The sequence below is a fragment of the Rhinopithecus roxellana genome, chromosome 15 (genome assembly GCF_007565055.1).
Source record: "Rhinopithecus roxellana isolate Shanxi Qingling chromosome 15, ASM756505v1, whole genome shotgun sequence".
In the NCBI taxonomy this organism is placed as follows: domain Eukaryota; kingdom Metazoa; phylum Chordata; class Mammalia; order Primates; family Cercopithecidae; genus Rhinopithecus; species Rhinopithecus roxellana.
Window position 1 is genome coordinate 56,159,914 of NC_044563.1, and position 15,812 is coordinate 56,175,725.

The window sequence follows — 15,812 nt, forward strand, 5'->3', positions numbered from 1 at the left end:
AATTACATTTTTAAAACTTATCCAGATTTCTGCCACTATCTATCCAGTGAGAAATGATGATTCAGGGGCTAAGAACAGGGAGTAATACAACAGAAAGTTTTAAACTTCCCCCAAGAGGAAGGAAACAGGATCTTCTTGGTATACAGTACTCCTAAATGCTTTTAAAAGTGCACAAGTACATGTGTGTGCACTCATACACTAAAACATTTAACACATAATCTGGAATATCCCATCTGGCTAGAGAAGAAGGGCTGAAATGATCACAATGGCCATGGCTTGACTATTCCCTGACTTCTAAGGGTGGCTTCAACCTCAATTACTAATAACATTTTCGCATTCTTCTTTCTATTTCTACTTAATTATCTAAGCACTACCTTCTTATGGTAGAAGTGCCACTATAGCCATCCATTCCTCAGTGAATTTTCTATCCTTAACTACCATAGCAGACTATTGGTTTTTCTTTGGTAGTCTTATAAAAAGAAGTAACTATTTATATATGCATTTTACATATATACTTTTTCCATCCAGAACTGCCTATGGTACTTTATATATGACATTCATTCACTTAACAATGTTAAACACCTTTTAAATGCTATTTCATTCCTTTTACAGATAAAGAAACTAAGGCTCAGAGATTAAGAAATCTTTCCAAAGTAATAGAGCTAGTAAACAGGTTGGCTTGACACCCAATCCTTCACCATTAACCAGTCTACTGTACTGTCTCAGAACTTTATTGTTAAACATTAATACAACAATTATTTTTTTAAAAAAGATGGGGTCTCACTATGTTGCCCAGGCCGACTTCAAACTCCTGGGCTCAAGAAATCTTCATGCCTCAGCCTCCCAAGTAACTGGGACTACAGGTGTGTGCCACTGTGCTCAGTATATAACAATCTTTTAACTTGGGAGCCTGGAATGTATGAAACATATGACACACGTGTACCACCTTAGTTTCTTCACAGTGTTCTAGTAAGAGCAAAGAACACATAAAAAGTCTGAGAATCCTCAATGAATTGCAAAGTACTCAACAGAAAATGGGCTTCTCAAGGAATGTCTGTTCTCTAAAACAAACTCACGGAAAAAAATCAAACAGCAGTCATTTTCAACCAACTACTGAGTCATGCCCTAACTAACTAGAATCCTAATTATTTTTAGAGACCATGTCCTCTTGCCCCAGTCCCACCCAAGTACCTGAATACTACCACAATGCTTTCCTTCTGCTGAAACCCATACATCAGACTACCTTAGGGACTAAAAGTACTTTACATTATATATTTGTTACATTATAAATTCATTATCATACAATAATATAACTAAGATAAACTTTTGCAATCACTGGGTCTGATGCTACCAACTTGGAGAAGAGAGAAATGAGACCCAGGTGGTATAAATGGCTTGGTCAAAGCTGTATAGGTAGAAACTATGAGTGATGAAATAACTGAGAGAATTGTGTCCACAATTCTCCAGAATATCTATATAGGTGTGGAGTCACTGCTGGAACTGTGAGTTTCTTCACAGGTCACTGAATTCTGCCTTGTGCTTTCCATAAAGATTAGGTCTTATCAAATTTAAAATATTCCTGTCAGTAAAAGGACTTGATCTTCAATAACAACCTTTTGAAGGGAGAGGGAAAGAAGAAGAAGAGGAGGAGGACTCAAAGACAGATAATACTATGCTAAGTTGCAACTTTCCCCTATGTGCTTTATACAAAGCTTTTCCTTTCCTATATGACCTGACAGAAGAGGACCTGAAAACTTCCAGAAAGCAGCAGGCCTCTTACATTAGCCTTTCAAGCAGGTCAAATGCAAACAATGAATATTCGAAAAATATCTGTCTAATGCTAAACATTCAAGCATCTACATTTTTCCCATATTATGAAAGGAGGACTGCCAAAGAATTATATTTGTGTATTTTGAGACTACGTCCACATCTCTATTAAAAGAACAAAAAGTTAGTTTTCTAACATCACCTCCCACCAATGAACAAAACAATTTTGTTTAAAGACAAAAAGGCATCTCTAAGAGAAGTCCGCACACAAAAAACAAAAATAAATAGCACACACTGAAAATTGAATAATATTGGAAATCAGCTTTGATTCAGGTTATTCACACTCACCATTCTTGCCACAAGTCTTCCCACTCCACCTATTAAAAATTCTAGGTTTCCCATTCCAGGCCACAGGGCTCCATCACAGCCTCAGTGTTAAACATTGTGGTGTTAGATTTCCAATATTGAAGCTTTATATTAAAAAGCATTTTAAAAGGACCACGGGTGAAGCATTACAGGGCCCAAGGGTATTCCAATACCCTCAAAAGGAAAACCACCTCCTGGTAGGGAAGTCACTTTTATCACCCCAAGACCACTGAATCTCCAGTGGGAAAATGTGAGCTCATGTGGTTCATTATGGCTATTTCAGACCATGCAACCTCAGATGTCACATTCTGTTGGCAATCACTTTAGCTAAAAAACCAAAAGGTTTAAGGTTTCCAGCATTGCAAGATCTGAAAGATTTGTACCTGCAACAGCCAAAACCCAGCTCTCTGGGGTGTGCTTTTCCAGTAAGCATTAATGACGTCCCTAACACCTAAGGCAGAGCAGAGGTTTGTGTACCTTACGCTGTTCTAGGGGTTAGAAAGGTCACAGACGATAGTTTTGTTAGTGAGAAGTTGGAGCACGAGTGGAGGGTCCAGGGAGAAACAAGAATGAACCTTAAGACTCAGGTATGTGAAAAAGATGCTAATTCCAACAAAGTTTTAAGGGGCTTGAAAATAAAATAAAAACCCACAGTTTCCTCATAATAAATATTCCTGGTTTATTTTTAAAATGTAGGTAACCACTCAAGGCTGCAGCTTTTGTATACTTTTTATGACAACAAATTCCACAAACACACAATGGCCATGACAACATTATAAATTAATTCAAATGTTCCTTTGATTTATATGTTGGAGAAACTATTAATATTCAAACGCATCCAAGTACAATAAGTGATCTAAAAGCTCTTACCATCCTGCCTTCCCAATCACTGAGGCAGCTGATTTGTTAAGGAACCAAGCACCCACTGATCCAGACAGGACAAAATATTTAAGACTCTAATCACTGCCACAGCATCTATGGAATCATTCCATGTTCTCAATGAGACACTGTTTGACATATGGACTCTCCTTTCCAAGAAATCATGCCTGCATAAAGGGATACAGACACAGAAGGAAATCTGGGTCTCATTACCACAAAAGGCTCTCGTGTTATGGATTACTTAAACACACACACGCACACAAACATTTTTTTTCAGGCTAAATGTCTCGGTCAGTGGAACTCAGATGAACACCCTTCACTGGACAATTTTCTCCCACTGTGTCCAGGTCTCCTTGGCATACTCCAGCAGTAACTTACCCATTTAGAAAAGCACAATAATGTTGGAGCACTACGGTGGAGTTTCCCAAACAGTATCACCCCATGCAGCATAAAGGCTATCCCAGCAAAGTCTCATGAATATCACAGAATAACCAGCTTGGAGTTCCTTCACTAGAGGCTCTCCCAGAAAGCAGCTGCTATAGAATACTAAAAAGTTGTCACGGGTTTAAAGAGGTTATTATTCAAAGCGAGGAAGAAAACTGCATTGTGGCAGGAATTATACGAATCTTAGAATCAGGCAGACCAGGAATAATCTTAGGTTTATCACTGGTTAATATGACTCCTTGAAAAAAATTAATCTCTCTGCGCTTCAATTTTCTTTTTCTTTTCTTTTCTTTTTTTTTTTTTTAATTAGGGTAAATTTCTTTCCTAACAGATAGAATTAATTCTCACAGTTGTGAGAATTAGGGTAAATGTGAGAACATCATGATGTTCCATGTTATTATATTTCTTTCCCTTTTTTATTTTCTATGTTGAAATGGGTTCTCACTCTGTCGCCCAGACTGGAGTGCAGTGGCACAATCATAGCTCACTACAGCCTCAAACTCCTGGTCGCCAGCAGTCCTCCCACCTCGGTCTCCCAAAGTGCTAGGATTACAGGCATGACCCACCACGCCCAGCCTATGTTACTATATTTCTACCAGCCTAAAATGTCTTCTTACTCTTTTTTCTACTGGAAAACATCATTCTATTTCTTAAGACACTGAAATCATCTTCTCTGTAAGTTTTCCTAATCCCCTCCTGATAGAAGTGATTGATCTCACTTTTTTGAGTACCATATACCTGCTATAAACTTCTAAGTGCCTGACACAGAGTATGAATTCAATAAATACTTATTGATTGTCTGGATTACAAATCTGGTATCCTCAACTGCACTATAATCTCACTGAGGCAGTATCAATGTCTTAACCATCTCTTACATCCTCAACACCTGGCACCGTGGATGACATACACAGAACACTCAATACATTTAGTAAATGGAAGTGCCTTGCAGGATACTAACATAAGATTTTTTGTTTTTGCTTTTGTTAGACAGAGTCTCGCTCTGTCGCTCAGGCTAAGTGCAGTGGCGCAATCTCAGCTCATTGCAACCTTCGCCTCTGGGTTCAAGTGATTCTTGTGCCTCAGCCTCCCAAATAGCTGAGATTACAGGCATGTGCCACCATACCCAGCTAATTTTTTGTATTTTTAGTAGAAACAGGGTTTCACTATGTTGGTCAGGCTGATCTCAAACTCCTGACCTCAAATGATCTGCACACTTCGGCCTCCCAAAGTGCTAGAACCACAGGCATGAGCCACAGCGCCTGACCAACATAAGATTTTTAAAGTCCAGTATTACTGCAGGTGCTTCTTAAAATTTCTGATTCCTAAGGGTGATGGGGAATGAACAGGACCTTATAGTAAAATTAAACATTTATTTCATTTTATCTCACATTTTGTTTTTCAACAACTGCACTAAAAAGCTACACTAATTAAAGGGTAGGGAGACTGTATTCGGCTTGTTGGGCATTCTAAGTGTAGATAACTATAAAAGCTATGAAAAACTAGGAGAGAAGGAATTTCAAAGAAAACAAAATAGAAGCAAGACACATCTCAGAGTAATCAGACCACCACTCCTGATATTCCTGCTTCCCTGACTGCCCCCTTCAAATCATTCTGTATTTAGCAGCCAGAGTGACTTTTAAAAGCCTAACTCAGCTCATGCCATTCCGCTTCTTGAAGTCCCTCAGGCATTTCCTACTTCCTTGAGAATTAAATACCAACTCCTTACCGTGACCTCAAGGCCCTGGCTGCCGTCTCCTACCTCCTCTAAAGTAGCTCTTCCCTCGCTCACTACGCTCCAGCTGCACATGTCTGGTCTTTTCTGTCCTTCCTTCCTCTCTCTTTTGCAACTAATTCCGATTATATTTATTGAGTACCTCCTATATGAAAAGCCTTTTCAAATGTTATTTCATTCAATCATCACAAGAAATTACAGATATAGATATCTTATTTTATAAGAAATTAAGCTGAAAGATTACATGATTTACCCAAAATACAAGTCTTTTCTCACATTCCGCCAACCCTGAGTTTTTTGAGAGATGCCAAGCCCATTTCTCCTTCATCATCACTTTTGTACTTGCTGACACGTCTCCCAGAAATGCTCTTCCCCCAGCTGCAGCATAGTTGGCTCCTTTTAGCCTTCAATTTTATACTTCTCCTTAGAGAGGTCTTCTCTGACTGCTTTATCTAAAGCCGTTTCTTCCATTCTCTGGGATAGCATATTCCTCTATTAAATACTTGCTAGTTACTTATTTTCTTGTTTATTGGCTGTCTCTCCCAGTAAGCTCCATGGAAGGAGAAAACATGTTTACTTTCTGCATCATCGTATCCTCAAAGGCACAGTGCCTGGCATTTGGATGTTCAATGAACATTTTTTTCAATGAATGATGTTCTGTATCCCAGGAAACTGGTACGGGACAGAAGTATTCAATATGTTTACTAAATGAGGAAAATGATGCACCATGGGCTTCAAGACACCACAACTTTGCCTAAAATTAACATCAAAACACATTTCTATGAGTGTCTTACAGATAGCTGAGGGAGCACTATGAAATGGAAACCAGACAAATCCCAGCTATAGTATTACCTGGCTTTGTGGTCTCAAGCAAGTTACTGAATACCATTTTCCTTATAGGATCCCTTTGTTTGTTTTTGTGAGTATTAAAGATTAGGCAAAATCTTATGTATTTATAGCTATTGGTATACCTCACTTAATTTTTCACAACAATCATATAAGACAGGTAGGGCATAAATTAATAGTTCATTCAATCAATTAGGAAATCAACTCAAAGGTTACATGACTTGTTCCAAATTACATGGTTTACAGAAGGGCAATCAGGACTCGAACACAGGTTTTCCAGCTCCTGGTTTATCACTCTCCTTTTATCACATCCAAAGTACTTACAAGTAAGGGCCCAACGGGGTAACAAAACACTCTTAGATGTTAAATGATCACCAATAACAACAGCTTCTTTATAGGAAAACGAAAGTCCTGATCAAAACTAGCAATGCTCTCTTCTTCAGTAACTTCTCAAGTAGATAATATGCTGGCTTTGGGAATAATCTATAAAGATATTTAGTAGGCCTCAAAGCATTGTTTAGCCTAAGGGAAAAGAACCCACTTTGCTAACAATAAAAATAATCACTGATATGCCAAAGAAAATAAATTCTTTGGAATATTTGCAAAGTGAGTAGGAAAAGCAAAAGATTTTAAAATATAGAAATTACTAAGGATCATATTCTATAATACTTTTAATGTAATTTATTTATTTTCAGTTAAAAGATAAGAAAAATGGTAGTATAACAAATTAAGCCTGTGGTAATGGAAACTTCACAAAATTAAATTTTCAAATACTTTTCAGGTCAGCAGTAATATGACTTTCTAAAGAGTAACAGAACAGATTTTGTTTGCTGTTCCTCTGCTCCCAAACACACACAAATTTTTCATAAAAATCGAACCAAAAGGAAGGGCAATTATTTGTATTCTTAAGAACCCCTACCGCCTAATTTGCTTAAAGTCCATTTAAAAACTATTTTCTTTTAAATTTCTAATATAAAGTTCAGTAATTATTTTTCTATGATCAGAACTAACATTCTATCTCCTATCAAGGAGTCTGACATACATACTTGCAATTGGGAAAGGACAGAAGGTCCAAAAATTCTTTTGGATAAAGTGCTAGGCAAAGAGCATTTCAAGATATTCTATTTCCATATATTAATATATACCAAATCTTCAAAATAAAAAATAAAATACCTTGGAAGTCCTCAGAATTAGGCAACTTGACACCACATACAAAGTAATCCTTATGTTCATTCTGTGAATTTAATTAAAGAATAAAATTAATAAATAAAGCAAACAACCGCTAAGTCAAATGTCAAATCTCAAACAAACTCTAAGTCAGTAGGTTTGTGCTGACTTAAAACACTGTTCTAAATTCCAAGTATTATCATAATTGTTGAAGCTGGATGATGAATACATGATGATTCATTCTACTGTCTCCCTACATTTACATATACTTAACATTTTCTATAATAACATTTAAGACCTTATGTCCAAGGAAAAAGCCATGTAAAATTATCATCATAAAAATATCCTTGGTTCATTCACATATATAAATGGTTTAATAAAATTCTATAAGCAAACTCAAATCCTATTAGCATTCTTCTCTGAAAATTAGTCTTTTAAATAACTTGTCATTAAAGAGAAAACTATCAAATTTAGCAGATTTAGTTCTCTGAAAAATAATTCTAATCAATTTTATTAAAGTTTTCCTTTTTTCACTCCTTCTAAGAAACTAGGCTCAAAACCCTAATAGCCTGACAGTTAACCCAGGAATATCTTAAGTAACACTAATACATGAAAATTATCAATCATATTTTTAAAGCAGTACACATATATTTGTACATATGTGTCACAAATGATGATAATGGGCCAGGTGCCATGGCTCACACCTGTAATCCCAGCACTTTGGGAGGCCGAGGCGGGTGGATCACAAGGTCAGGAGATCGAGACCATCCTGGCTAACACAGTGAAACCCTGTCTCTACTAAAAGTACAAAAAAATTGGCCGGGCGCTGTGGCTCACGTCTATAATCCCAGCCCTTTAGGAGGCCGAGGCAGACAGATCACGAGACCATCCTGGCCAACATGGTGAAACCCCGGCTCTACTAAAAATACAAAAATTAGCTGCACGTGGTGGCATATGCCTGTAATCCTACCTACTCAGGAGACTGAGGCAGAAGAATCACTTGAACCAGGGAGTCAGAGGTTGCAGTGAGCCAGGATCATGCCACTGCACTCCAGCCTGGCGACAGAGAGAGACTCTGTCTAAAAAAAAAAAAATTAGCTGGGCATGGTGGGGGCACCTGTAGCCCCAGCTACTCGGGAGGCTGAGGCAGGAGAATGGCGTGAATCCAGGAGGCGGACTTGCAATGAGCCGAGATCGCATCACTGCACTTCAGCCTGGGCAACAGAGCGAGACTCTGTCTCAAAAAAACAAAAAAAAAGGAAGAAATGGTGATAATGGATAATGTGGTTAAGTAAAAAGATCCTAAAGAAACCAAAATAATTTGGCAGTCTTTCAGATGATGAATGCATCCCACCACCAAAGTGATATAAATGAAATAGTAGAACCTAAGAGCAAACAAGTCTAAATCTATGATTTAAACAGACATTAGCTCCTGAATGAATCATGACAGAGCATAGATTAAGCATAGATTAAGCCAACTAAATTTGGCATAGATTAAGCCAAAAATAAAAATATTTTCAGAAAATTTGAAACTTACCAAATCAATAGGGTAAATGTAGGAAAGCTCAGAGAGTAATTGCCTGCAACGAATTGTCAACTGAGCATTAGTCTTCAAAAAGAGTTCTCTAATGAGGAAAGAAAAAATACATTTATTAAAAAATATATGCTTGCCTGCTTTGTAACATTTATTTCCATACAATTAATGCAAAGAAAGATTATGCCGTCTGTAATAGGCCACAGAAACTCCGAAGTAGAAGCATAAATAATAGCTACCATAAGTCTTGACCTATCTCCAAACAGTATCAATCAAGCTAACTACACACTGTGTGCTACTCTGTATGATTAGTACCATGCTAAGAAATGTAAAGGGGGCTGGGAGTGGTGGCTCACTCCCATAATCCTAGCACTTTGGGAGGCCCAGGAGTTCAAGACCAGCCTGGGCAATATAGGGAGATCCCATCTCTATAAAAATAAAAAAATTAGCTTGGCTTGGTGGCGTATGCCTGTGGTCCCAGCTACCTGGGAGGCTGATGAAGGAGGACTGCTGGGGCCTGGGAGGTTGAAGCTGTAGCGAGCCCTGATCATGCCACTGCACTCCAGCCTAGGCACCAGAGCAAGACACTGTCTTTGAAAAAAAGAAATGTAAAGGGTACAAATGGCCTTATTTAGTTATTATAAAAACTCTAGTAGGTTAATATTATTTATATCTATTTATAAAAAAGGAAACAATATTTGGAGAGTCTGAGTAATCTGACCAAGATTTCAGAGTTAATTTAATGAGGCCAATTTGATTTCAAGATAGATCTGGATGGTATTTCCTCAAAAAGTGTTCTATATTTCACTCAAAATTACATATTAGAATTACCTCAAAAACCAACACGTTGGACTGTGAGAAAAAAAGTTAAAAATAACAAATAAAAAGCTATAGCATGAAATTACCCTTCTCTCTCTCTCTTTTTTTTCTTTTTTTTGAGATGGGGTCTCACTCTGTCACTCAGGCTGGAGTAGTGGCATAATCTTGGCTCATTGCAGCCTCAATCTTCCCAGGCTCAGGTGATCCTCCCACCTCAGCTTCCTGAGAAGCCGGGACGACAGGTGCGCTCAACCATGCCTAGCTAATTTTCGTATTTTTTGCAGAGACAGAGTTTCACCATGTTGCCCAGGCTGGTCTAAAACTCCTAGGCTCAAGCTATCTGCCCATCTCAGCCTCCCAAAGTGCTGGGATCACAGGCATGAGACACTGTGCCTGGCACCAGCTTTTCTCTTGCACTACTTAAGAAACATGACCAATAGGTAAAATACCTGTAAAGTAAGATGCCTGATCAACTGTGTCAAGAATTTAAGAACAAAAGGAATTTAGGAGAAACTGTAGGTCAGAGTGTAAAAAACCTATCGTATAATGCAAAGAACACTGTGGTATAACATGACATATATATGGTCTTTGTCCCTGGTTCTTATCACGGAGCACCTAAAAAACCTTGGAATTTCCTGAACAGTAAGAGAGTCTTTTGCTATTCATTATGAGCCCCTTTTGATCACACCAGAGTTTATGCTAATGAGATATATTAAGGCAGGGGCTCCTAGACAGCCTCAGGATGGAACTGGTCACTAGAAAGACCAAGAGATTAGAAGGTTGGACTTTCTTCCCCACCCACCAAACTCTGAGAAGAGGGCTGGAGATCGAGACCTGTGCAAACTCTTGCACAACAAGATTTAATGAGCTTCTAGACTGGCGGTGTCTGGAGACTGATGTGCACAGACAGGACCTGGAAGCTCCATGCTCCCTCCCCAATACCTTGCCCTGTGCATCTCTTCCAACTTGTTCATCTGTATCTTTTGTAATGTCCTCTATAATAAACCAGTGAGGGTTAAGTAAATGTGTCTCTGAGTTCTGTGAGCTGCTCTAGCAAATTAATCGAATCCAAGGAGTGGGTTGTGGGAACCTCTATTTAAAGCAGGTCAATCAGAAGCACAGGTCACAACCTGGGGCTTGCCAACTGGCATCTGACGTGGTGAGGCAGTCTTGTGGGAATGAGTCCTTAATTCTGTGGGATCTGATACTATTTGCAGGAAGACAGAGTGAGAACTGAATTAAATTATAAGATATACAGTGAGGGTGTGCTGGAGAATCTAATGTCAAAAGCGTTGTATTGAGTGGTGTGTAACAGTACTAAAATCACTGGTATTTTTCTTATCTAAAACAGCACTGAAGACATAATGGGATCTAGCCCTGGCTTTGCTAGTGAGTTGGACAAATAGTAACTTACCAGAGCACTGCCTTCCTATCTGCAAATTGAGAGAATTAGAATAGATACTCTCTATGGTTTTCTCTCTAGGTCTAGCACTTTTTTTATTTTATTTTATTTTATTTATTTGTTTTTGAGATGGAGTCTCGCTCTGTCGTCCAGGCTGGAGTGCAGTGGTGCGATCTTGGCTCACTGCAAGCTCCGCCTCCCCAGCTCACACCATTCTCCTGCCTCAGCCTCCCAAGTAGCTGGGACTATCCGTGCCTGCCACCATGCCTGGCTAATTTTTTGTATTTTTAGTAGAGAGAGGGTTTCACTGTGTTAGCCAGGATGGTCTCGATCTCCTGACCTCATGATCTGCCTGCCTCGGCCTCCCAAAGTGCTGGGATTACAAGTGTGAGCCACCGTGCCCAGCCGGTCTAGCATTTTCGAATCCCCAAGTGCTACTAAACTTTTTTGAAGAAAAGTGCAAGATGGATGGACTTTCCAGGAAAAGCAAGTGAAGATGAGCAAAGCAACTGAGGCACCAATGAATTAAGCAAATGTTGGAAAAAATGAAGAGAAAAATGATTGGCATTTGTTAAATGAATGTTGGGAGAACGACTAAAATTAACTACAGTTGCATAGTGCCAATTTATTAAAGGATATTTGAAAGTTAAGCAAAAGGATCACCATATTAAGAAGATAAAAATCAGGCATGATGGCTCACACCTGTAATCCCAGCACTTTCGGAGGTTGAGGTGGAGGATCACTTGAGGCCAGAAGTTCAAGGCCATAGTGAGCTATGACTGTACTACTGCACTCAAGCCTTGGGTGACACAGTGAGACCCTGTCTATGAATGAATGAATGAATGAATGAATGAATGGATGAATGAATGAAATGTTTCTCCAAGTTTTAAAAAAAAAAGAAGACAAAAAACAAGGTAAAAATAGTATTTTAAGAGGAGAGTTCTGATAGTAGCATGGAGAACAATCTGGAAAGATGAAGAGACTGATGTTAGAGAGATAATCAAATTGCTGAAGTAATTCAAACCAGCTAACGACAAGCAGGAGTAAATCTGAAAAAATTATTGAAAAAAAATCTATAAGCTAAACTGCATGTAGAAGACAGGAGGAAGAAATTCAAACATTAAACCATGATGCTGTGGCCTGAGAAACTCAGATAGTGTTCATGTTTCTGATTATAACTACATACTAGGAGCTTTCATAACTAACCTCTGGCACAGTGAATGACACACAGTAGGTGCCTAATTAATGAATATGTGTTGAATAAACAAATGTGTTACTAAGGTATATGGACTATAAATTAATACCAGCAGTTTTAAAGAATGCTACTTTTTCAAATCTATCCTCATGGTAAACTCCACATTCCCAGCAGTTCTTCTCAGTGTGCACTTACCTTTTCGCAGTGCACTCCTTCCTCAGCTCATTTAGGGATTCCTTCTGGAGTTGAAGTTTGAGATGCTCAGCTGAAAATGCACTTCCTAGAAAGAAAAGGAAGGAGACAATTCCATATGTAACATAGGATTACTCAATCACAACCAGAGGCCAAGCCAAATCCCTGACTGTGAGGGGGAAATAAAAAGAGTTAAAGAGTTAGGGAAAGTGGATTGAGTACAGAGATCTTCTGGGGAGAGGAGCTAGAATAAACTTCCCTATTGGTCCAATTTTCACACAAGTCCAGCCTCTGGCAGAAGCCTAAGAGTATACGCCTAAGACTCTCTGCCTATAGATATTTCTCAATTACTGACTGAGAAAGACGGTCAGCGATTGATAAGATATCAAAATTCAGACTTCACTTTAAAAAAATGAGTGGTTAATTCCTTTCCAACCAAAAATGCTACAGAATAACATTACTGAAAGTATATTTTAAAAAAGAGTAAAAAAGTACCTGTATTTTGACTACTAAACTATAGTTGATAAATATAAGCAGTTTTTATGAACTGTCATCTTTCTCATATATATCATTACTTTAGGCCGGGCACGGTGGCTCATGCCTGTAATCCCAGCACTTTGGGAGGCCAAGGCTGGCAGATCATTTGAGGTCAGGAGTTCGAGACCAGCCTGGCTAACATGGTGAAACCCCATCTCTACTGAAAATACAAAAATTAGCTGGAAATCGCTTGAACCTGGGAGGTGGAGGTTGCAGTGAGCCAAGATTGTGACACTGCATTCCAGCCTGGGAAATAGAACACGACTCTGTCTCCACACAACCCCCCCCCCCCCCCAAAAATCAGTATTTTAGTGAAAATCATAGTGTATAGGAAATGTGTATTTTGATTTTTCAACTATTTTCACATGATGACAGATAACCTGAGTTATAGTTGTATAAAATTTAACTCCATGAATGTGAATTACAGGAATATTTCACATTTTAAATGATACCCTCATACCTCAATTCTCCCCCCCCCCTTTTTTTTTTTTAAAGACAGGGCTTCTCTCTGTTGCCCAAGCTGGAATACAGTGTGGCATGACCAGAGCTAAATGCAGCCTCAACTTCCCCAAGCTGAGGTGATCCTCCTGCCTCAGCCTCCTGAGTAGCTGGGACAACAGGCACATGTCACAGTGCCCAACTAATTTTTGTATTTTTTGTAGAGATAGGGTCACTATGTTGTCCAGGTTGATCTTGAACTCCTGAGCTCAAGCCATCTGCCTGCCGTGGCCTCCCAAAGAGCTAGGATTACAGGTGCGAGCTACAGTACCCGGCCTTCCCAACATATTTAAGCACGCTTCTCTTTCAATGTGCTATGAAGACCAGTAAGTTGGGAACTCGGACCCCAAAAGAATTTAACCAAGAAACACAACTTTTCAGCCCACAATATAACTTCTTCCCAAATCTTCACCTTAGTGATTTTTTAAGACCTTTAGGTTGACAACCTCTACCCCCACATACTTCATCAGAAAGTATATGAATTCTTCTACCACTAGAGAAACGTGCCGTATCATTCTTCATCCCAGATAAATTAGGCTGCCTCAACTCAAACAGTGTTAACAAGACCACAAATAGGGACCAAAGACAGATCTGGGCTTCAAAACACAAATAAGTGTCCCCCTCCTCAGTTCAGAAGACTCTAGAATATGTTGTTACATGACCTCCCCTCAAGAAAATTCCTTGGCCGGGCGCGGTGGCTCAAGCCTGTAATCCCAGCACTTTGGGAGGCCGAGACAGGTGGATCACGAGGTCACAAGATCAAGACCATCCTGGCTAACACGGTGAAACCCCGTCTCTACTAAAAAACACAAAAAACTAGCCAGGCGAGGTGGCGGGCGCCTGTAGTCCCAGCTACTCGGGAGGCTGAGGCAGGAGAATGGCGTGAACCCGGGAGGTGGAGCTTTCAGTGAGCTGAGATCTGGCCACTGCACTCCAGCCTGGGCGACAGAGCGAGACTCCGGGTCTCAAAAAAAAAAAAAAAAGAAAAAAGAAAATTCCTTGCAATGTGGTAAAAAGGAAATTTTTAAAAATATCCTAACCAGCTAACAAATAGGTTAAAATGTAACACATCACATTCATTTCTCTATGAAAGGTAATACAGCTTATTGGTTCCACAGGAGTGGGCTCTGAAATAAAACTGAAGCAGTTTGGGTTATTTAGGGTCAGATAGAGAAAAACTAAGTATTTGAAGATACTTCAGAAAACTCAACCTAAATTCTAAAAGTCACTTCAAAATAAGTAATTATACTGAGGCAATGGTATACTCAAGCTCTACAAGGGTTGTTCAGGTTTTATATTACTAACCTGAATACTACATGACTGATGTTGTGTCCTTCTAAGGGTATCATATCTGGAAGCAATGATGTCTATGTTTAAGAGCATGCACACATCCTGCTTCTCATGTAAATTTCTCCCTAGAATGAGTTTAATAGTTTCTGTTTAAATCAATCTCTACTACAAATGCTGAAAAATAATATTCCAACTTCAGTAATTCCTCCATAATTATCAGTCAGCACTCAGCATTCTTCTCTAAGCAGGAGTCCCCCGTCTTCTCTATTAACTATCCATTATCAGTACAGTATCATTAATTCCTTTTTATTTTTCAATGATTTGTAACTTATTACTGTACATAATTATTTGGTGCTTAAGTGATCCCAGATTCAGCCAGTGGGACTCTCTTCAACCTGCCTCTAATGTCCTTGTGAGATGTTACCATCATGTTTTTTAAAATACTACATTATAATCTTAATTTCTGTAGGATCTGTAGTGCTGTCCCCCCTCACTCCCGATATTGGTAATTTGTATTTTCTCTCTTTTTACTTAGTTAATATGGCTACAGGTTTATCAATTTTAGCGATCTTTTCAAGGAACTACCTTGTGGTTTCACTGACATCCTCTACTCTTTCAGTTTTCAATTTCACTGATTATTGGCCTTTATTATTTCCTTCCTTCGATTTGACTTGGGTTTAATTTGCTCTTCTTTTCTAATTTGTTAAGATACAAGCTTACATTATTGATTGGAGACTTTCTTTTCTAATATTGGCATCAAATGCTATAAATTTACCTCAAACTTCAAATGCTGTATTTTCATTTTCATTCATTTCAAAATACTTTCCAATTTTCTTGTGATTTCTTCTTTGACCCATGGTTTATAATATATATAGTGTGTAACTGAGAAATATTTGGAATTTTCTAGATATTTTCTGTTAGTAACTTGTAGTTTATTCTGTTTTGGTGAGAAAACATATTTTGTATGATTTTAATTATTTTGTATTTGTTTTATGGTACCAAATATGGTCTAACTGAATGTTCCATGTATACTTGAAAGAAATGCATATTCTGCTAGTGTTCAGTGGAGTAGTATGCTATCAATTAGGTCAAGAAAATTGATAGTCATGTCTTTTAACTGATTTTCTCTCTATTTATCTTTATC

The 15,812-nt window shown here is 38.5% G+C and overlaps 1 protein-coding gene across 2 annotated transcripts in view; it reads right to left on the reverse strand.

The window, feature by feature from the left end:
- UVRAG (UV radiation resistance associated) overlaps positions 1-15,812 on the reverse strand; it is a 335,339-nt gene that overhangs the window by 127,746 nt on the left and 191,781 nt on the right. For both annotated transcript variants that reach the window (XM_030917811.1, XM_010366787.1), the window contains 3 exons: positions 12,347-12,431; positions 8,739-8,826; positions 7,208-7,268 (listed from right to left, as the gene is read on the reverse strand). In XM_030917811.1, coding sequence (XP_030773671.1) covers positions 7,208-7,268; positions 8,739-8,826; positions 12,347-12,431 — 234 coding nt within the window. The remainder of the gene's footprint in view (positions 1-7,207; positions 7,269-8,738; positions 8,827-12,346; positions 12,432-15,812) is intronic.